This window comes from Eurosta solidaginis, chromosome 3 (assembly GCF_040869045.1).
Source record: "Eurosta solidaginis isolate ZX-2024a chromosome 3, ASM4086904v1, whole genome shotgun sequence".
Classification (NCBI taxonomy): domain Eukaryota; kingdom Metazoa; phylum Arthropoda; class Insecta; order Diptera; family Tephritidae; genus Eurosta; species Eurosta solidaginis.
In genome coordinates, this window is record NC_090321.1 from 618,788 (window position 1) to 641,360 (window position 22,573).

Below are 22,573 nucleotides of genomic sequence, written 5' to 3' on the forward strand. Positions count from 1 at the left end.
ATTTTGATAACGTGTTTTTTTTTTTTATTGAATTTTTTCCAAGTTTATTTTCTATAATTTAATCAAAATCGTCTGTAAATTTTGTAACTGAAACTATTCAAACCAATCTCAAAAATGTTACTTAATTTTCAAAGCTGTTAATTACCGGTTTTCCTGAATTTCGAGTATGCAGTTTTGTAGCAAAGTTAATTTTAGTCTAACAAGGTCTCTCGAAATTTTCATTTATTTCTGAAAATTCTTGCAAGTGTTTTCTCGAATTATTGAAAGTAAAAAAAGAATTTAACTGACGAAATTTGGTAAAAATCGCCACTGATCGTAGATGTACATTTTACTCAATTACACATCTGTGAGTGAGTCGCAGTAGTTGTGATAGTAGATAGTAATTTTTATTGCATCTTACCAGTGAAGCTTCAGACTTGGCCAATTTATTATACATTAATAAAATGAAGGCGCAATAACCTCCCAAGAGATTTTAGACCGAGCTTCTCTTCCAATTTGCGTCGTGCTCCTTTTAGTTTTGCCTACAAACTGGCGCGACGGGACCTACTTATTTTATGCCGACTCCGAACGGCATCTGCAAGGCATAATGAATTTTTGTTGCTTTGCCCGGGGCGTGAACCCAGGATCTTTGGTGTGGTAGACGGAGTCCACTGCTATCACACCACTGGCTTCAGACTAGGCCAATTTATTACCTACCAAATTTTGACAGGGCGAAAAAACCATAATTGCTGCTATGTCTGTATTAGAGTTCCGTCCACGCCTAAGAGATTTCCGAGTCATTCGAAGTTGGTCCAGGGTGACTCGAGTCTCCCTTGGTAGTGTCCTTTCTTCTTTTGCAATTGATGCGCGCGTCTTAGCAAAAGCGTTTACCGATTTTTTGTGGATTCGGTCTATGGCCTTCTCATGCTCGTCTGGATCAAGTCTGGGTTGACTGGTAATGAATGTAACTGCAAAAATTTCAATTACATTTTCAATTCCTTTCGAAACTAGTGGGGCAGAAAGCACATTTGCACAAAGTTTTTTTTAGGCATTTAAATGTATAATAAATTCCTTTGCTCTGGTGGAAAAGAATTGATTACTTTTCCCAAGTACTTGTAATGAGGAATCGATGATATTTTTGATTCCTAAAGTAATCATTAATACCCAGCTCTACAGTAGAAACGCCAGCTAGTTGAATGTTACGCTTTGAAGTGAGTAAGAACTCAAAATTAAACACTGAACATTGTTTATTTTATAAACAATCGGCTGAGTAAATGAATGCTCTTTCTTCTAATTAGTTTCAATAGCGCAATATCTCAGTAAATTTTGTTGTAACTTCAAAGCTCTTTATTTTTTGGATTGTTGCTCAAGCTGCCTATATCAGAAATTGGTTAAAAAATCTTTTTTGTAATTGTACTGAATTTAATTTGCCATCTTTTTTGAACCAAGCTATGAGATGGAGTGATTTCAAACAAATTCTAATATAAGGCCGATTTGGTAGGATTGTCCACCGTTGGCGCGATAAAACATTTTGAGATAGGTCATCTATTTCACATTATGATTAGTCTCTAATACATTACATATACATATTTTTTTTTTTGCTTTTAATTTCTGTATTTCTCTATTGTTTTTGTTTCAAATGCATTTTTTTTTTTGTTTTCTCATTAGATTGTTTACTTTGAAATAGGTTTGTAAATATAACAAACATCGAACAAAAATTTCACCAGCCCTCGAGTAATATGTATAAAGTTCTCAAGTTGATATCCAACATCATTCTCAAATTATTTTCCAACTTTAGATAAATTTTATAGTCCCCAAATCTATATCCAGCACGTTTCCCAAATTGATATCCTGCATTGGATATCGAGTTAAGGTGAAGTTAAAAACAAAACTGTTCTCCAACGTGGTACCATCAAAGCCAATATGCAGAAATAAACAGTGATTGGTAACATTAATGATCGAATGGGCTGTGAAGACGTTTTCTAAGTTCAAATCGCCGGGCCCAGATGGTATATTCACGGCCATGCTACAAGTGGAGCGGTCGTGGAATGGCTTAAAATAATATTCGATGGGTGCATAAGATTGAATCATGTACCGCACTCTTGGAGAATTGCTTGCGCAGCTTTCCTACCAAAGGCGGGGAAGATCGGTCACGTTTATCCCAAAAACTATAGACCCATTAGCTTAACATCATTACTGCTCAAAACCTTTGAGAGGCTGATAGATGTGTACATAAAGTCCAACGTGGATGAAAAGCTGCGGTCCACAACACAACATACGTACACCAAACGCAAGTCGATAGGCACCGCATTTCATAGGGTGGTAATAAGCATAGAGAAAGCCCTCGAAACTAAATTTGACAAGGGATGACAGAAAATGTATCCAATATACATCATTCATCCACCCTGGCGGAAAATTAACAAAACAAAATAAGCCTTGGAATATAAGGAATATGCTCTAGAAGTCTTCGTAGACATTGCCAGGGCTTTCAACAATGTTCCTAAATGGACGATTATGGATGGTCTTAATTACATTAAAGTACATCCAGCCTTAACAAGATGGATCGGCTGCATGTTAAATTGCAGGAAGATTACATCACAATTGGGATTGTACGAGGCCACGAAATCAGTGGACAGGGGCACGGCGCAGGGAGGGGTACTATCACCTCTGCTGGTCATCAACCAACTGCTCAGGCGATTCGATAAGGGACCCGTAAAACTTACCGCTTACGCAGATGACGTTGCAATTGTGATAAGTGGAAAGTGCCTTCCAACAATTATGATGGGTCGGGCGCTTCGGGATATTCATACCTGGGCATTTAATGTCGGGTTGAAAACCAAAGCGGAGAAGACGGATATGGTCTTGTTTACAAAGAGATACAAGGTCCCAAATTCATCCAGGCCTAAGTTAGGAGGGATTAACCTACAGGAGAAACCTTGCACAAAATATCTAGGATCAGATGCATGCTAGTTATCGACCAAAGCTTTAATGTGTCTCAGGCCCAAATGTTTATTGGGAACACTCCACGTTTAGAAGCTAAGCATATTTTGTATTCGGAATGATAACGAGTGAATACAAAAAAATATTTAAATAAAATAGTTATTAAAAGCTTATTTGTTAGGAGAAAAACATGTTAATGTTATGGTCACCAACAAAAATATGAGAAAGAGAAAGATCGAATGGTGATTTTCAAGACCCAGCTGGTTCAAAAAAAAGCTCCGGCCAATTACAGTCGAAACCGAACTGAAGATTTTCAAAGGCCCAAAAAATAAGCAATCAATAACTTTCTTTTTATTACATTTTTTTACACTTCTTTGCGTTTTTTTATACCGATTTCATCCAGAAGCTCCTTTTGTTTTAACAAAAAATTGTCAAAAGGCATTTGACGATAATCTCAAGATAAATTGCCTTCAATTGAATATGTGCTTATTTTTTAAAAAGCCGTATTATAATTTGCTGATATAATATTTTGCATTGTTGGGTGTTCTCTATGAACTATAAAATATAATTAAATTTTCACTGTCAATTGTTAGATTGAAATTAATATCCGAAACAGCAAACAACCCCGACTAAATTTTTTACGCCATTATGCTTTCAACTAAGCTATAATGGAATAATTAAAAGTTTGTATTTGGTTCGGCACATTTACTGACTTCAATAAGCGCTATAATGTATACAACTTGATTAATTACATCATTAACTTTCTGTCTGAAATTGGTGTGTATTCTATTTCTTTTCGTTTTTCATAATTTTTTTTGTTATTTCTTTTAACATAATCATTTATGTATTTTGTTAGCCATTTTCGGCAATTTCATGGTTCGTTTTTCCGCCCAATTTTATTATTTATTTAGGTTTCTTTTCCGAAAAGTTTTTGGGGAGAGTTTTCGATGTTGATGGTCCTCCGCCGGATATGCAGATCCGGTACGTTCCGGTAACAAGCACCCTTAAGGCACAAACCCTACCACTTCGGGAACAATTTAATATGACCACATTGAACCTTCTAGGCAATCCCTCCCCTACTCCCTAGTTCCATGAAACTTAGGGTCGTCTAAGCTTTGGCTTCAGGGGGGACAGGGTTTTCCACGGGTAGGTGAGGCTTACAATTGGGTTAAAAATACCTTTTTTTTTTTGTTTTTTAAGTGTATTTTTCACAGTTTTTGTTGTTTATTTAAATATTTTATATTATTTATATGTATGTTTTATTATTTATTTTTTGATCTTTAATTATTGCTTTTTTTGTTTTTAAATTAAATAAATCAATTTTTCTTGTACAGGAATGACGAGAACAATAATTTTTTTAGGTTTTTTTGTTATACACATATATGTATTTATTTTTGAATTCTCATTCATGATTTTTTTTTACTTTACTTTTATTTTTGACTAACTGAAAAAAGAAAAGTAAATTTGTTCAAATGGTTTCTTCGATTAAAATTACAAAAAAGAATTAAAACTGTTATATTTGACTAAACATAAAGGTGTATTTTTAGCAGTAATTTTTACTCTTTTGGTAAAAGTCAGAACCATTGCGGTCCTCGGTTAAAAAAAAAAATTAAAATAACGAACACATATAGTGACAGCAAACGTCCAAATTAATTCAATTGATAGTCAAAAAATTGTTCACCGACGTAAAATAAAGTAAAATCTAAGCAGTTTTTTCGATCACCCTAGTATAACCTTTTTAGTAACGCAGTATACTTAAATATACAAAATAAGGTATTAGACAATATTAGACGCATTGGTAAATATACGATACATACGTACATTGAGCGATGGCAGCGAAATACTAGCAATATTTGTTTTCTATAAAGCTAGAGTTAGCTATGGCTGATAAGCATTACTGATTTCTAAACATGTCACCGAAGACAAGATATTTATGCTACGATTTGTTGTATATGCAGTTAGCGATATTAATTCATATATTTATTAATCTAGTTTTTTATTAAATTTTGTTATTGTTCCGGTTAATAGATTGTTTGGGATTTTTTTATTTCAGAGATAAACTTTTCATATATTAATTTTTACTTCTGACTTCCTTCAGATTTATCTTCAAATGTTATAATCTCTACCTTTGTTATTTTCTTCGGATCGGGTGTGCCAGTTTCCAGGACTTCAACTTTCTGATAGACATTTGGCGAGTTAAGCCAACGACTACGATCACCGCCTTTACGAAAATCGCCTTTCTTCCAAATACTGTGGAATACACAAATTTATTAATATAAATTATTAATATAAATTTGTAACCGTTTAATTCACTCACCCTTGCTTCAGAAGCTCTTCTTCCTCTAGTAGATAACCCAGTGAGCTCACCGCTGGTGGCAGTTCAACATCATTTCTAGGTTTTGGTGGATCCGACTTAATCAAAGGATGACGATATATATAACCAGTACGATAACCGGCATTATCCAACATACGCATAAGCGCCTCAAACTCAGCACCACCCACACGCCATTTGGGTGCCGCACCACCAGCCACAGCTGATTTTGCCGCAACAGCTGCACCGGCACCTTCAGCTCCAGAAGCAGCAGTTTCTGCGTTTGCTGCCTCAACTGTGGCCACTGCAGCAGCGAATTTTTTTTCTAAATCTTCAGGGGGACGACGCGCCTCTATATAAATCGTTTTACGCGATTCCTCTGGTATTAATACCAAATTATCAACACCAACTGGCAATAATTGTAATTGTGTTTCACATGCCTTTACAATATGGCTGGCAGCAAAGAATGCTTCTTCAATGGTTTCACCACAACACAAAGCACCATAATTGCTGAGTATCAAGACCTTCGAGTTTGGACCGAGTCCACGTACCAACCGATCACGTTCATCTGAGTCCATTTGTGTGCCGGTGTATGTGTGTGTGGTAATTTCGCCCAAAACGCATGCGTCACGAGTTACTGGGAGTAAACCGACTTTCAATGAGGATACGGCGACGACAGATGTGCAACCGATATAAATGGCGCAACGGATGTCTGGACGAGCGGCGTGCACTACCGAGTGCAAGGCAAAATCTGCGAATGGGATAAACATTAATATTGTACAAATATCTAATGGATTTTATTATTTCTGCCTTAATTAAATCTTTCATCTAGTTAATCAACTAACAGTAATCGCTGAATTTGAACAATCGATCCTTCCCTCGTCCCTTTAAGGAAAGAGTATCGTGTTGTAACGATAAGGACACTCTCCGAAGGCCTTGGGGAGTGTTATCGATGTTGATGGTCCTTCGCCGGATGCAGATACGGCACGTTCCGGTACCAAGCCCGACCATCTCCGGAACGATTTGTTATGACCACATCTAGGCCATACCGCCCTTCCCCTCTCTATATCCATGAAGAGTTCTGGGTCGCCAGAGCCTCGGCTGTTAATGAAACAGGATTCGCCACGGATAGGTGAGGTTGACAATTGGGTTGGAGGAGCTATATATTGCGCTACACAACCCCTTAAATCTATTTGGCATATTCTAACCCCCTAACTTGGGGTAAGAGTAGCGTATTCAACGCCTATGCCTATAATCATTCCGAAAATGGTATTGTAAGTCAGTGAGATGGATCTGCTAGTTATTGAAGCAGAAATCGATTCCTTTCATTATTTGGAGGGTTTGGAACCAAGCAAGTGCTAGCGCAGCTCAATCACCGCTCGATTAAGTCCTCCAAGTCTTCACGGACAGGTTGCACAATTCCACTGATCTCTGGAGATTGTTTGTAGCTGGCTGGTTTCTGTCTAACCTTCATTTCAATGGAAGGAATAATCGTTCAGGTCCCTCCGAAGAACTTTAGACCGAACAAGCTGTTCTTGTTTCTTTTAAAAACGTTGGAACGACTGATTGGTCTTCTCGGGAATGGCTATAGGTGGTGCAATATGACCCTTGTAAATGCAGTGCAAATAATTCGGATGCTTAAACAAAATCCTGAAAGTGGCAATCGACGAAGCTCAAACAGCATAGAAATTCGAATTAACTTCGAATGTATTTATTTAACTGAATGCCGAAAAGGAACGCTTTTGCGTGGTTTCTTCGGCATAGTGGTCCGAGTTCTGCGTAGTAGCTGGCTACCCAATTAAGCCGTAGTTATAATAAAAATATATTATTAAGCGGGGAGTGCCCTTTAGCTTAATGTATGAAAACATTATTAAAACAATTTTAGGTTTTTTATATTTATTAAATGTTTTTGGGAAAAATTGATTCATAATAATATAATTTTCCACAAAAATATGCCAAAAGATTTCTTCAGGACCTTGAACTCTGACATTCAATTTGGTGGGTGAGCACGCTATCACCACTCCGCGGCGGCCGCCTTTAGATAATTATACAAACTAGAAGATGTAAAACCAGGGTTTTCCATGCAAGTTCCAAAGGGGTGCAAAGGGCGATCGGCACCAACCTAACCCAGATATCGCACGTTTTATTGACTTTTTTACATTTTTCGATATACGAGTACATACTAACCAACTGAGAAGATTATGTTGAAATTTATATAATACTCAAAAAGACCATAAAAGGAGAAATATATGATTATCTCATTTTTATGATAGAACTATATGAAAAAAACTTTGCGTTTTCCCAACAAAATTAAGAGCTTGATTTTGTATTGCGAGCGATAGCTCAGACGATCAATTCGCCTCCAAACGATTTCGCCTAGCAATGGTATGCTCTATCATTTTCGTTCGGCCTTTACGTTTCTTACTTTTCGTCAAACAGGAAGGTGAAAGCAAGTGTCAAATAATAAGTTGCCATCGTATAACATAGTGCAAATATACTAGCAATTAGTCTCTGAGGAGAAGCGATCGTTCGTTTCGCAATAGAGAATGAGGCCCTAAATTTTGAATTACACCTGTTTACAATGGAACGTGCGATATGACCAATGTCCTATACACAGGACACACAACTTTGAGTTTGCAAAGTGAGACATGTTTAATTATGTAGGTTGTATTACCAAATATATGAGTGTCCTATATGTAAGACATTGGGCATAAAGCTTTGTTATATTCAAACAATCAATGTGGCTCAGATGACGACACACGAGTATCGTTGAGCCAAGGTATAAAACCGCAAGTTTTCGTTAAGAAAAAGCCAAAAAAAAGTATATTGTACAACTATTCGAAAAATAGTTTGTCAAAACCCAAAGATTTTCTGTTCCTTTCTCAGTTATTAACAAATGAGGCGGACAGATATGCATTCCAGAGAAATATAATTTTACCGGTAAATTTTGCCTTCTTTTCAGCGAAAACTCATTTGGCTTACAGATGCCTTTCGGAGTCGGCGTAAAAACATGAGGATCCCGTCCCGCCATGTAGGAAAAATTAAAAGGAGCAATACACAAATTGGTAGGGATGCTCGGCCTGTATCTCTTCGGAGGTATATCTCTCCTTGCATTTATTTATTTATATGTTTGTGGAGTAGTTTCAAAAAAAAAAAAAAACAAAATTAGTTTCATCTTGTCCAACATAAACTTTCGAATAACTACTTCTTAAATTCCTTTGATAAATTTTCTGAAAAAGTATGCTATGTGCCCAATGTCCTATATATAGGGCGAATATGAAATTTATTTATTAATCCATAATAACATTGGCAAAGCACTTTGAAAATAGCTACGTGCTTCTGGTGGGCACATTTGGGTTAATATTAATATAAAAGGCTCATAATTTTGGGGGCCTATTTTGGCATCTGAACAAAAATTTTTCAGGAGATTCCAGAAAACAGAAAAAAAAGTTACCGTGAATAAAAAATATTTGTTTTTAATTTTTAGCCTTTTCTGAACGAAAGAGCGTATATCCAAAGGGATCTATGACGCAATTATCAAGGAAATTCCAAGATTTATTTTAGACTAACTTACGAGTCTTATTTACACCAAAATTGGTGGTGCCCTGTTCCACAATTTGTCCTTGCATATCGACCTTGTTCAATGATGACGCCGTAATCTCATGATACATCATACCATATGGATTCACTAGAAAATTTTCTTGATCGACCTTAAGACGTGCAGTTATTTGTGCGCCCAATCCTTGTGTCCAACCATATAAATCCAATAAACGGAATGTGGCAGCCAATTTGCAACGTAAAATCTTTTCACCTTTAGCATAACCCATCGACTCAACACCGCGTATATCGTTAATTGGCAGCATACAATTTGTAGCTTTAAAAACATTGCCGACCCGGGTCGATGTTGGTACACCCATTATGTCGGACAGTTGCTGAAGGATGCCACCACCGTCACGTGCGGAATCCACAATGCGTTCCAATTCCTCCCGAAAGAGTTTGGACCCCATAATAGCTTCAACACGCTTACGACGCTCCATTTCACGCATATCCTGTAAAAAAGAGTTCAAAAATAGGAGTCTTTAGTAATTAACAAATTTTTTAACATATCATGAGCTTAAGACCAATTATTAATGAAATCTTACAAAAATAAAAAATGTATGTTATATATTACAACATTGAAGTGAAATCAAATCGCGTGATTTTTTTATTCAAAATCTTCATCTGCGGCCCCGTTTTTAAGATACACAATAACATACAAATATGTTTGAGATTATGTCTCGTTGGGATTATGTCACTGCACAAGAGGTGCTAAAAGCATTTCCCACAGTAGTTCTAATGTTTTCAGTCCCGTCTTGATTTTGCCACATAAATCACTGGCATTGAATAAAAAGTGGTACTTTCGACGTCCTGATGCCACTGTGGTGTGATGGTAGCGTATGCCCTGGGTTCACACCCCGAGCAAAGCAACATCAAAATTTTAGAAATAAGGTTTTTCAATTAGAAGAAAATTTTTCTAAGCGGGGTCGCCACTCGGCAGTGTTTGGCAAGCGCTCCGAGTGTATTTCTGCCATTAAAAGCTCTCAGTAAAAATTCATCTGCCGTTCGGAGTCAGCATAAAACAGGAGTAAGCATAAATTTGTAGGGAAAATCAAGAGGAGTACGACGCAAATTGGAAGAGAAGCTCGGCCTAAAATCTATTCGGAGGTTATCGCGCCTTAGATTTATTTTTTATTTTTTATTTTTGACGTCTCTGCTTTAATGAAAGCTAACGCTGAGAAATTTAGGGGTGAAAATAAGTTTTGAGACAAAGGCGCAGTGGCAGAAGTGCACAAGTAAATCAATGATGCAGAGAACCCTAAGAAAAACATTCGCCGCTATCCGAATAAAAGCAACATTTTTCAATGTATCATTCATCTGCGATGATGCACCTACACCTACAGAGGAGAAAGACGATGAGATAACGCCAGGGTGGTGTTTCTGACCCCACAGTCGGAAAGTTCAGCCTACACAATGATACTTCTCCTAATGGACTGAGGCTGATCGACTTTGCCGCTTCTCGAAACATGGTCATATCCAGCACGAGGTTCATGCATAAAAATATACCTCAAGCTACATGGCTGTCCCCCGATAGAAATACACGCAATCAGATCGATTACGTTGTGATAGACGGACAGCATGCCGAAAGGCTTTAGATGTGCGCACGATCAGAGGACCCAACATCGACTCAGATCAATATCTCGTCGCAGCCAAAATACGCGGCCGCCTCTGCGCTACTAAAACCAAGGAACAAAAAATACAAGGAAAGCTAGACGTTAAAAGGCTGCAATCGCAACAGACTGCCAATGATTTCGCAACTCGACTCTCACACCTGCTCGCTGAGTGCACAAGTCAACCCGATAGGAGCAGTGGGAGGATATCTCTAAAGCACTTCGAGGAGAAAATTGGTTACCGGCGACCACGGAAAAACACTGGTACGATGAAGAATGCCGCGTTGCAACCAAAAAAAAGACGCTGCCTACAGCGCCACGTTAAAAGCGAGCGAAACAAGGAGAGTGAGTGAACGCTACCGCGAGTTGAAAAGGGAAGCGGGCCTCCTTTTCAGGAGGAAAAAAGCAGAGGCAGAGTCTGCTAGCCACCAGGAATAACGCCCGAAATTTTACCAAAATAGACGGAAGGTTTAAAGTTCGGGGCAAACTCCTGTAAGACGACCTTTTAACCGATGTCCAGAGGGTACTTAGATTATGGAGGGAACAGTTCTGTGCTCTCCTAAATGGAAACAGCTATGTACCGCACAGGGATGATGAACCCAATCCCGCAATCTATGAGGATTGAATTAATGGCCCCCACCCGATTATGACGAAGTCAGAATGGCAATAACCAGAAAAAATAAAAAGGCCGCGGGCGCGATGGATTGTCTGCGGAGCTTTTCAAATACGGAGGTGGTAGGGCGCATGCATCAGTTTTTTTGCAAAATATGGTCGGATGAGTGCATGCCCGATGATTGGAATCTAAGTGGGGGACCTGCAAACAGCACCAACTATCGCGGAATAAGCCTTCTTAATATCGCGAAATTGGACCTTATTAATGCGGCTTCAGACCTGATAAATCTACCATCGACCAGATTTTCACAATGCGTCAAATCTTGGAAAATAAATCAGCGAAAATAGAATGGACACACATCCCCTTTTCGTCGATTTTAAAGCCCCCTTCGACAGCACGAAAAAGAGCTGCCTATATGCCGCTATATCTGAATTTGATTTCCTCGCAAAACTTATGCGGCTGTGCAAAATGACGTTGAGCGACACCATCACCTCGGTCGGAATAGAGAAGAACCTCTCCGAGCCGATCGAAACTAAACGAGGTTTCAGACAGCGTAGCCCCCAATCGTGCGATTTCTTTACTCTGGTGCTGGAGAAAATTAGACTAGCTGCAGAACTTAACCCCTCTGGAACAATATTCGTGCAATTACTGGCGTATGCTGATGACACTGATATCATCGGTCTGAACACCCGCGCCGTTAATTCTGCTTACTCCAAACTGGAAAAAGAAGCTGTAAAGATGGGTTTGATGGTGAATGAGGACAAAACGAAGTACCTGCTGTCATCGAGCAAAGAGGCAGCGCGTTGCGCCTGGGAAACCACGCTACTGTTGGTAGCCATAATTTCGAAATAGTAAAACACTTCGTTATCATTTTCTGATTTTGCAAAACACTGTGTTTATTTGGGAACCAACATAAACACTAACAACAGCATCAGCTCTGAAATCCAACGAAGAATCACTCTTGCCAATAAATGCTACTCTGGACAAGGTAGGCAATTGAAAACTTAAGTCCCTTCTCGGCAAACAAAAATCATGCTCTACAAATCATTTATCGTACTCATCCTGCTATATGGTGCAGAAGCATGGACCATTACAACATCAGATGAAGTGGCTCTGGGAGTGTTCGAGAGAAACTTCTTCGAAAGATTTACGGACCTCTACGCGTTGGCGATTGCGAGTACCGAAGAAGACTTAATTATGAGCTGTACGATCTTTACGCAGACATCAATATAGGCCAGCGAATTAAAACGCATCGGCTACGCTGGTTAGGTCATGTTATGCGAATGAAACAAGACTCCGGCTAAGGAAATATTTTTATCGGAACACGCCTATGCTCCAATTAAGAAAGTAAGTAGATGTAGATGTTGAAAGCTCAATGGTGCTGCGAGTCTAACAAAGACGCTCGAGCAGTGGAGGGAGAAACGGACCTCCAGACTCTGAACTTTTACTTCTTTACCGAAGACCTAGCGGAGTTCAAAAGGCTGGTGGATCAAGAAGCGTGTAGAGGACGGCTTGCAATAGGCGCGGATACGAATGCGCACCACAGCCTATGGGGAGGGGACGATATAAGTGATAAAGGTGAGCCCCTTTCGTGTTATATACTACAGAGTAGTCTACAGGTGGCCAACAGGGGTAACGTGCCTACATATGTTGGTCCTACGTCAAGCAATGTGCTTGATATCATATTGAGCTTTATCAGCTCCATAATCCCTCTAAAGAGGACAGAGAAGGGGAAAAAATTTAGAAACCCTAGGGCAACGAACTGGTACAAATTTCCAAAATATGTATCAGGAAGGCTGGGTCAGCCTAAACAGGTTACCGCCGTAGAAGAGTTGGAGGAATGCAATAACTTCTTATCAAAAGCGCTGACAACTGCGTACAGCAAAGCTTGTCCTCTGAGAAGATTCAAGGGGAAAGCAAAGCCACCATGGTGGATTAAGGAGCTGAGTCTTCTTAGAAGGCAGGTGAAAGAGCTTTTTAAGATGACAAAACTTGCAAAAAGCGAGGAGAAAAATCATTGAGGGTTGCTGAACTATGTCCCGAAATCTTGGAGAACGGCTCGAGCAGTCTTAATACCGAAAGTGGGAAAAGCCAGTCATCTGCACCGAAAGACTATAGGCCTATAACTTTGACATCTTTTCTGCTCAAAACTCTAGAGAGATTAATAAATGTGTATATAAAATAAAATATGAACGAGGAATTCTTCTCTTCAGCACAACATGCTTACATAAAAGGCAAGTCCGTCGATACTGCATTGCATAGGGTGGTCAAGAATATAGAGAAAGCCCCGGAACACCAGGAATATGCCATAGGTGTTTTTCTGGACTTAGCCGGAGCTTTCAACAATGTCTCGACCGTGAAAAAAGCAGCAGAAATTCTGGAAGAAGCCTGGCGATTAAGGCAATAATCTCTCTGGAACGCAAAGAAGCATTGGAAAAACTTCGCTCAGGTCAGGCCATACATATATGAATACTGGGTTCCCGGTCATATAGGGATAGAAGGTAACGAAAAGACCGATGAGTTGGCAAAGGAGGTTGCAACACTCGCTGAAACGACATTAGATGTCCCAATCCGTTTTGGAGAAATTAAAAGCAGACAGGAGCTGCATATGATCCCTCAAGCAGGAAAGGCACAAAAGCGCGGGGATGCAAAATTTCAAAGATCATGTCCAAAACCTGCGATATCAAACACATAAAGTGGCTCATATCGCGGAAGAGAGAAGATTAAAGGTTCACGATCTGCATACTAATTGGGCACTGCCTTATGGCGTCACATGTTTATAAGTTAGGTCTCGTCAGTAACAGCAGATGTAGGAAGTGAGAGGAAAAAATGGTTGGGCACGTTCTGTATTCGTGTCCTGCCCTCGCCAGATCAATGATCCAGTGTTTAGGGACGTAAAAGTTGCCAGATCTCGCGGCCGCAATTAAGCTAGGTCCTAGAAAGCTTCTATTACTTGCCAAGAGGACGGAGTTATTCTATAACATAAGTCCTAGTACCTGATTGGGGTTCTTCCATTTGGTTGTCAAACAAATTCCGGTAACGCTATGGATACATTCAGTCTATGTGAGGTCTTTATTGACCGGCCAGTTCAACCTAACCTAAGTTTTGAGACATTTTGCTATTCTGTAAGCTGTCTCGCGTCCCCGGTCTCACAATACCGGTCACGAATTTGTGATCCGGGCCGGGGCAAATCACAAATATAAAATATTGAAGGAAAGTATTAAATGTATTTGCCAAAAACGATTTATTTTAATATTTCAATTCAATTTTAATCCTAAAATTTTAAATTAAGAAAGAAACATTAAAAAAAAAAATAATAATAATGAAACTCGATTTACAGCTGAATTCAGTAAGCCGTCTTTAGTAATTATTGGTGAAAGTATGCAAATTATCTGCTAAAAACGCGTTTAAGATTATTGTTTCATTTCTAAAATATAAAGTTCGCAAAGAAAAATTAAAAAAAAAATTTTTTTTAAGTTTTTTAAGTTAAACGGTTTTATTGAAAACAATACTTACATGAAGTAATAATAATACTAAAAGCTCTAAAATAATTAGGTAGGTCCTAGGTACTAGTCATCACACTCCTCATCAATCTAGGGCGTTGATCAGACAATTAAATAAAAGCGTTGGGAGGGTGAAATTTCTAAAAATGTGAGGCGTAGCATAACCTGATTAAGGTCCAGTTAGTCTAACTTATGACTATCAATAGAAATTTACGCGTCCAACGCTTTTATTTAATTGTCTGATCAACGCCGTAGATTGATGAGGAGTGTGATATGACTAGTACCTAGGACCTACCTAATTATTTTCTAGCTTTTAGTATTATTATTACTTCATGTAAGTATTGTTTTCAATAAAACCGTTTAACTAAAAAAATTTTTTTAAGTATTTTATTTTCAAGTTTTAGTCTTTATTTAATTGCCTATTATTTCTCAATCTATTTAGTTCATTAAGTGACTCATTACTGCAAGGACTTTCCTGACAATTTGTTACAATCTAATTCCTCAATACATAATCCTTCCAAAGACTTTACTCGACTCTGCGCCACGTAGTCTTGTCCCTCCTCCAACTCCAAGATATTTTGACGTCATTTCTACCGGACTGTATGTAATATTTGTTCCAAATATGAGCCAAATCGGACATCATATGTCGCTTTCTATCCATTCATGAATTATGTGTTCCAAATATGGACCAAATCGGACCACAAATACGACTTTTTTGAATATCTCGATCTTTGCGCCACCTAGCGGCGATTTTTTCATAGGTCGCTTTCTATTCTCGTATGTATTATGTGTTCCAAATATGAGCCAAATCGGACCACAAATACGATTTTTGTGAATATATCGATCCTTGCACCACCTATCGGCGATTTTTTCCATAGGTCGCTTTCTATTCTTGTATGTATTATGTGTTCCAAATATGAGCCAAATCGGACCACAAATGCGATTTTTGTGAATATCTCGATCCTTGCGCCACCTAGCGGCAATTTTTTTCTTATTATTGCATAATCATCGGGTTCTGAACTATATTCCAAGCTTCAAGGTTGTAGCTTATCGGGAAGTTACTTAAATTTCAATTACAAAATTCGTGCCAGCCATCCAACCAGCCAGCCTCTGTCAAGTCAACCTAAATAAAACCGTTTAAAAACATAAGAAATAAAAAAATCGATTTCAGTGTGCTGCTAGTGAGATTCGAACCTAAGCACCTTGGAACTTTTCATACAGAAATGGAAGCGGCGCCTTGATGCTCAGCCACAACACCACACAACGTTAAGTTGCTAAAATGCAGTGTTATATTATTTACCAGCCTTTACCCGCGGCCCCGTCCGCAAGGAGAAAATAAAATATATGTGCTATTCACGTTAGCCTGCTTATTAAGTTATCTGTTTAAAAATTATTTTTGTCTAGTGTATTTTATTTTTGTAATTTTGTAAAAAAAAAAAAAAACTAAATTAGAAGATAAGCTGAAAGGTGCGCTTTCATGAATAGTACAATACAGTTTTCTCGAATTAAAAAAAAATACATTTTATTTTTAAATTAAATTAACTGATATGAGAGGGATGAAAGAATTACTACTCATAGAACAAAGGAGTGAATCTACAATTAGCTAAAACCAAAGATAATTTTTTATATGAAAATAGTGTTGCTTTTTCGGGTATTTAGTTGGTTAAAATATTACAAAAAGTGTAATTATAGTTATAACAGTTCGTTACACGATTCATTTAAAAAACTCAAAAATAGAACGAAAAAGCTAGCAAATCCACGGCCACAAAAGCTTATAATTTAAAAAGGCATGTGTGCTGAACTACCGGTTGCGAAGAGACCTAAAATGATCCCGGAAGGGTCCCAAGATGATACTAAAATTTCCAAACAGATCCCGAAAATCATTCAGAAATTAACCAGGAGGGGTCCCAAAATGATTCCGAAATAGTCCCGAAAAATTTCTGAAATTACCCTGACGGGATCCCGAAAACCATCCAGAATTGATCTCTGAAAGGTCCGCAAATGATTCCGAAATAGTCCGGAAAAAGTCCCGAAAAAACTCCGACGGAATCCCGGACAGATCCCGAAAATCATACAGAAATTATCCCGCAAGGGTCCCAAAATGATCCCGAAATAATCCAGAAAAAAGTCCCGAAAAAGTCCCGATGTAACTCCGACGGGATCCCGGACAGATCCCTAAAATGACCCAGAAATTATCCCGGAGGGGTCCCAAAATGACCCTGGCGGTATCCTGCAGGGATTCCAAAAATCATCCAGAAATTATCCCTGAAGTATCTATCCTGAAATGATCCCTAAATACTCCCAAAAAAGTACCGAAATGTTTTTGACGGAACCCGATATAGCCCTGAAAAAGTTCCGAAAGTACGCTGACGGGATTCCGTATGGATCCCGAAAAACATCCCGAAATAATCCCGGAAGGATCTCCAAATGATCTCGAAATAGTCCCGAAAAGTCCCCATTTGACCATGACGGGATCACGAAAACCATCCATGAATCTGGAGGGATCCCCAAATGATCCCGGAAAAGTCCAGAAATAATTCCGCCGGGATCCCGGCCGAATCCCGAAAATCATTCAGAAATTATCCCAAAATAGTACCGAAAAGGTCCAGAAAAAACTCCGACAGGATCCCGAACAGATCCTGAAAATCATGCAGAAATTATCAAGGAGGGGTCCCAAAATGGTTCCGAAATAGTCTCAAAAAAGTCCCGAAATGACACTGACGGGATCCCGGACGGATCCCGAAAACCATCCAGAATTGATCTCTGAAGGGTCGGAAAATGATTCCGAAATAGTCCCGAAAAAGTCCCGAAATTACCCTGACGGATTCCGAAACCCATCCAGAAACGATGCCGAGAGGGTCCCCAAATGATCCCGAAATAATACAGAAAAAGTCACGAAATGAGCCCTAAAGGGTCCCCAAATAATCTCGAAATAACTCCGACGGGATCCCGGACAGATCCCGAAAATCATGCAGAAATTATTAAGGAGGAGTCCCAAAATGATTCCGAAATAGTCCCGAAACAGTCTCGAAATGACACTGACGGGATCCCGGACGGATCCCGAAAACCATCCAGAATTGATCCCTAAAGGGGCCGCAAATTATCCCAAAATAGTCCAGAAAAAATCCCGAAAAAACTCCGACGGGATCCCGGACGGATCCCGAAACCCATCCAGAAATTATTCCGAAATGATCCCGAAAAGTCGCGAAATAACCCTGATGGGATCCCGGACGGATCCCGAAACCCATCCAGAAATGATGTCGAGAGGGTCCCCATATGATCCCGTAATACAAAAAGTCACGAAATGACCCCTAAAGGGTCCCCAAATGATCCCTAAAATAGTCCCGAAATTACCCTGATGGGTTCCCGTACAGATCCCGAAATCCATCCAGAAATGATGCCGGAAGGGTCGCTAAACGATCCCGTATTAGTCCCGAAAAAGTCCAAGAATGGCCCCGCCGGGATTCCTGACGGATACCGAAAACCATCCAGAAATTATGCCGGAAGGAACACCAAATTATCCCGAAAAAGTCACGAATGACCTCGACGGGATCCCGGATGGATCCCGAAAACCATACAGAAATGATGTCGGAAAATACCACAAATGATCCCGAAAAAGTCCCGAAATGAATCCGACGGGATCCTGGACTGATCCCGAAAACTATACAGAAATGATGCCGGAAAGGTCTTCAAATGATCCCCTAATAGTCCCGAAATGACCCTGACGGGATCCCGGACGGATCCCGAAAACTATCCAGAAATGATGCCGAAAGGGTCCTCAAATGAGCCGGTATCAGTAGAGAAAAAGTCCCGAAGTGACCCCGATGGGATCCCGAAAACTATCTAGAGATGATGCCGGAGGGTACCCCAAATGATCACGAAATGACCCCGAACGGATAGCGAAAACTATCCAGAAATGATGCCGGAAAGGTCCCCAAATTATCCCCTAATAGTCCCGAAATTACCCTGCTGATATCCCGAATGGATACCGAAAACCATCTAAAAATGATGCCGAAAAATACCCCAAATGATCCCGAAAGTCCCGAAATGACCTCGACGGGATCCCGAAAACCATCCAGAAATGATGCCGGAAGAGCCCCCAAATGATCCCGAAAAAGTCCCCAAATGATCTCGACATAGTCCAGAAAAAGTTCCGAAATGGCTCCGAGGGGATCCACGACGGATCGCGAAACCCATACAGAAATGATGCCGGAAGGATCCCAAAATGATCCCGAAATAGTCTGGAAATGACCCAGATGGGATCCCGCACAGATCCAGAAATAATCCCGGAAGGGCTCCTACGGCATCCCGGACGGATTCAGAAATGATCTCGGCAGGGTCCCCAAATGATCCCAAAATGGTCCAGCAAACCATCAAGAAATTATGCCGGAAAGGTCCCCAAATGATCCCGAAATAATACAGAAAAAGTCACGAAACGACCCCTAGAGGATTTCCAAATGATCCCGTATTAGCCCCGAAAACGTCCCGAAATAACCCCGACGGGATCCCGGAAAAATCCCGAAAACCATCCAGAAATGATGCCGGAAGGGATCCCAAATGATTCCGAAAAATTCCCGTTATGATTCCGACGGGATCCCGAACGGATACCGAAAATCATCCAGAAGTGATGCCGGAAAGGTCCTCAAATGCTCACCTAATAGGCATGTGTGCTGAACTACCGGTTGCGAAGAGACCTAAAATGATCCCGGAAGGGTCCCAAGATGATACAAAAATTTCCAAACAGATTCCGAAAATCATTCATCCCTTCCATCCTTAAATGATCCCGAAAAAGCCCCGAAATGACCCTGACGGGATCCCGAAAGGATTCCAAAAACTATCCAGAAATGATGCCGGAAAGGTCCTCAAATGATCCCCTAATAGTTCCGAAATGAGCGTGACGGGATCCCGAACGGATCCCGACAACTATCCAGAAATTATGCCGAAAGGGTCCGCCAATGATCCCGTATTAGTCGAGAAAAAGTCCCGAAATGACCCCGACGGGATCCCGGACGAATCCCAAAAACCATCCAGAAATGATGCCGGTAGGTATCCCAAATGATCCCGAAATAATCCCGAAATGACCTCGTCGGCATCCCGGACGGATACCGAAAATTATCCAGAAATGATGCCGGAAAGGTCCACAAATGATCCCCTAATAGTCCCGAAATTACCCTGATGGGATCCCGGACGGATCCCGAAAAACATCCAGAAATGATGCCGGAAGAGCCCCCAAATGATCCCGAAAAAGTCCCCAAATGACCCCGACGATATCCCGGACGGATCCCGAAAACCATCCAGAAATGATGCCGGAAGAGCCCCCAAATGATCCCGAAAAAGTCCCCAAATGACCCCGACGAGATGCCGCACGGATCCCGAAAACCATCCAGAAATGATGCCGGAAGAGCCCCAAATGATCCCGAAAAAGTCCCCAAATGACCCCGACATACTCCAGAAAAGGTTCCGAAATGGCTCCGAGGGAATCAACGACGGATCGCGAAAACCATACAGAAATGATTCCGGAAGGATCCCAAAATGATCCCGAAATAATCCGGAAATGACCCAGATGGGATCCCGCACAGATCCAGAAATGATCCCGGAAGGGTCCAAAAACTATCCCGGAAAAGTAACAAAAAATACCGAAATGGCTCCTACGGCATCCCGGAAGGATCCAGAAATGATCTCGGAAGGGTCCCCAAATGATCCCAAAATGGTCCCGAAATCACCCTGATGGATCCGGCAAACCATCAAGAAATTATGCCGGAAGGGTCCCCAAATGATCCCGAAATAAAACAGAATAAGTCGCGAAACGACCCCTAGAGGATCCCCAAATGATCCCGTATTAGCCCCGAAAAAGTCCCAAAATGACCCTGACGGGATCCCGAAAGGATTCCGAAAACAATACAGAAATGATGCCGGAAAGGTCCTCAAATGATCCCCTAATAGTCCCGAAATGACCGTGACGGGATCCCGACAACTATCCAGAAATGATGCCGGAAAGGTCCACAAATGATCCCCTAATAGTCCCGAAATTACCCTAATGGGATCCCGGACGGATCCCGAAAACCATCCAGAAATGATGCCGAAAGGGTTCCCAAATGATCTCGTATTAGTCGCGAAAAAGTCCCGAAATGACCCCGACGGGATCCGGGACGGATCCCGAAAACCATCCAGAAATGATGCCGAAAGGGTTCCCAAATGATCCCGTATTAGTCGCGAAAAAGTCCCGAAATGACACCGACGGGATCCCGGACGGATCCCGAAAACCATCCAGAAATGATGCCGGATGAGCCCCAAAATGATCCCGAAAAAGTCCCCAAATGACCCCGACGAGATCCCGAAAACCATCCAGAAATGATGCCGGAAGAGCCCCCAAATGATCCCGAAAAAGTCCCCAAATGACCCCGACGATATCCCGGACGGATCCCGAAAATCATCCAGAAATGATGCCGGAAGAGCCCCCAAATGATCCCGAAAAAGTCCCCATATGACCCCGACGAGATCCCGCACGGATCCCGAAAACCATCCAGAAATGATGCCGGAAGGGTCCCCAAATGATCGCGAAATAGTCCCGAAATGATTCCGGAATAGTCCCGAAAATGTTCCAAAATAACCCCGACGGGATCCCGTAAACTATACAGAAATGATCCCGGAAGGGTCCCAAAATGATCCCGAAATAGTCCCGAAATTACCCCGGCGTAATCCCGGACCGATCCCGAAAACCATCCAGAAATGATCCCGGAAGGGTCTCGATATGACCCTTACGGGATTACAAATAAGGTGAAGCTAATTATAAAACCATGTTAATAAGGCAGCAGGCGCATTGGAGCGAATAAAAAGTTAGATAGAAACATACAGGTAAAGCTAATAAAAGCGTGCTAATAAAAACAATTGATGGAGGGCGGATGGCGGGAGTAGAGGAGAGGACCACTGATCGTTCCTCCAAAATTGTCTAGATCTCGTTCTGTATGTACCAGATACCAAAAACTATTGATTTAGGAGAAAATTTAGATTGAGTTATAACAATTTATGGATTTTACACCAGAGGGGGAGATAAAGGGGGGCGGGCGGAGGGTGTCACTGCTTACTTTGTAAGCCCTCGACTTATTTGACCCCTTGAGTCTGTGATATTGGTGAAGGCCAGTATACGTAAAGTTATAATGTGTAAAAATTATGAAAAATAATTTCTCGAAGGGGTCGTGGGACCCCCACCCCTCTTTCCATGTTCGAAAAAAATTTCGCTAGTAGACTACTGTCTGTGTCCCAAATTTCATCAAAATCCGTGTAGCCATTCTGGCGTGATTCAGTCGCAAAGACGAAAAAATATAATAATTAAATTATAACTGTTCCTAAGGGGCGGGGACCACGCCCCTTTTGAAAAATATATAGCTATTAGATCCTTCTAGAATATTGGCTATATGCGTGCAAAATTTCATCCAAATCGGTCCAGCCGTTCTTGCGTTATTGAGTCACAAAGACAAACGTCTGGACAAACATCCAAACATCCAAACATCTTAACATCCAAACTTTCCCATTTATAATATATACTAGCCTTTACCCGCGGCCCCGTCCGCAAGGAAAATTTTAAATATATGGGCTATTCGCGTTAGCCTGCTTATTATCTGTTTACAATTTTGTTTTCTGTCTAATGCATTTTATTTTTGTAATTGAGTAAAAAAAAGAACTAAATGAGCTGATAACCTGATAGGATCCCAAATGATCTCGAAATTATCCAGAAAAAGCTACGAAATTACCCCAACGCTATCGCGGACGGATCCCGAAAACCATCCAGAAATGCCCCGAAAGGGTCTCCAAAAGTTCCCCGAATAGTCCCAAAAAAACCCGAAATGAGAGCGACACGATTCTAGACGTATGTAGAGAACAACACAGAAATGATCCCTGAAGGTGTTCCAAAATGATCCCGAAAAGGTTCCGAAATGACCCTGACGGGCTCCCGGGCGGATCTCAAAAACCATCCAGAAAATATCCAGGAAGGGTCCCTAAATTATCCCGACTAACTCCA

General features: G+C 40.6%; 1 protein-coding gene across 1 annotated transcript in view; it reads right to left on the bottom strand.

Moving 5' to 3' along the window:
• Positions 1-22,573, bottom strand: part of LOC137243798 (uncharacterized) — a 186,686-nt gene that overhangs the window by 54,374 nt on the left and 109,739 nt on the right. The window contains exons 4-6 of the mRNA XM_067771897.1: positions 8,805-9,279; positions 5,237-5,981; positions 5,046-5,169 (exon numbers count right to left, since the gene is read on the bottom strand). Coding sequence (XP_067627998.1) covers positions 5,046-5,169; positions 5,237-5,981; positions 8,805-9,279 — 1,344 coding nt within the window. The remainder of the gene's footprint in view (positions 1-5,045; positions 5,170-5,236; positions 5,982-8,804; positions 9,280-22,573) is intronic.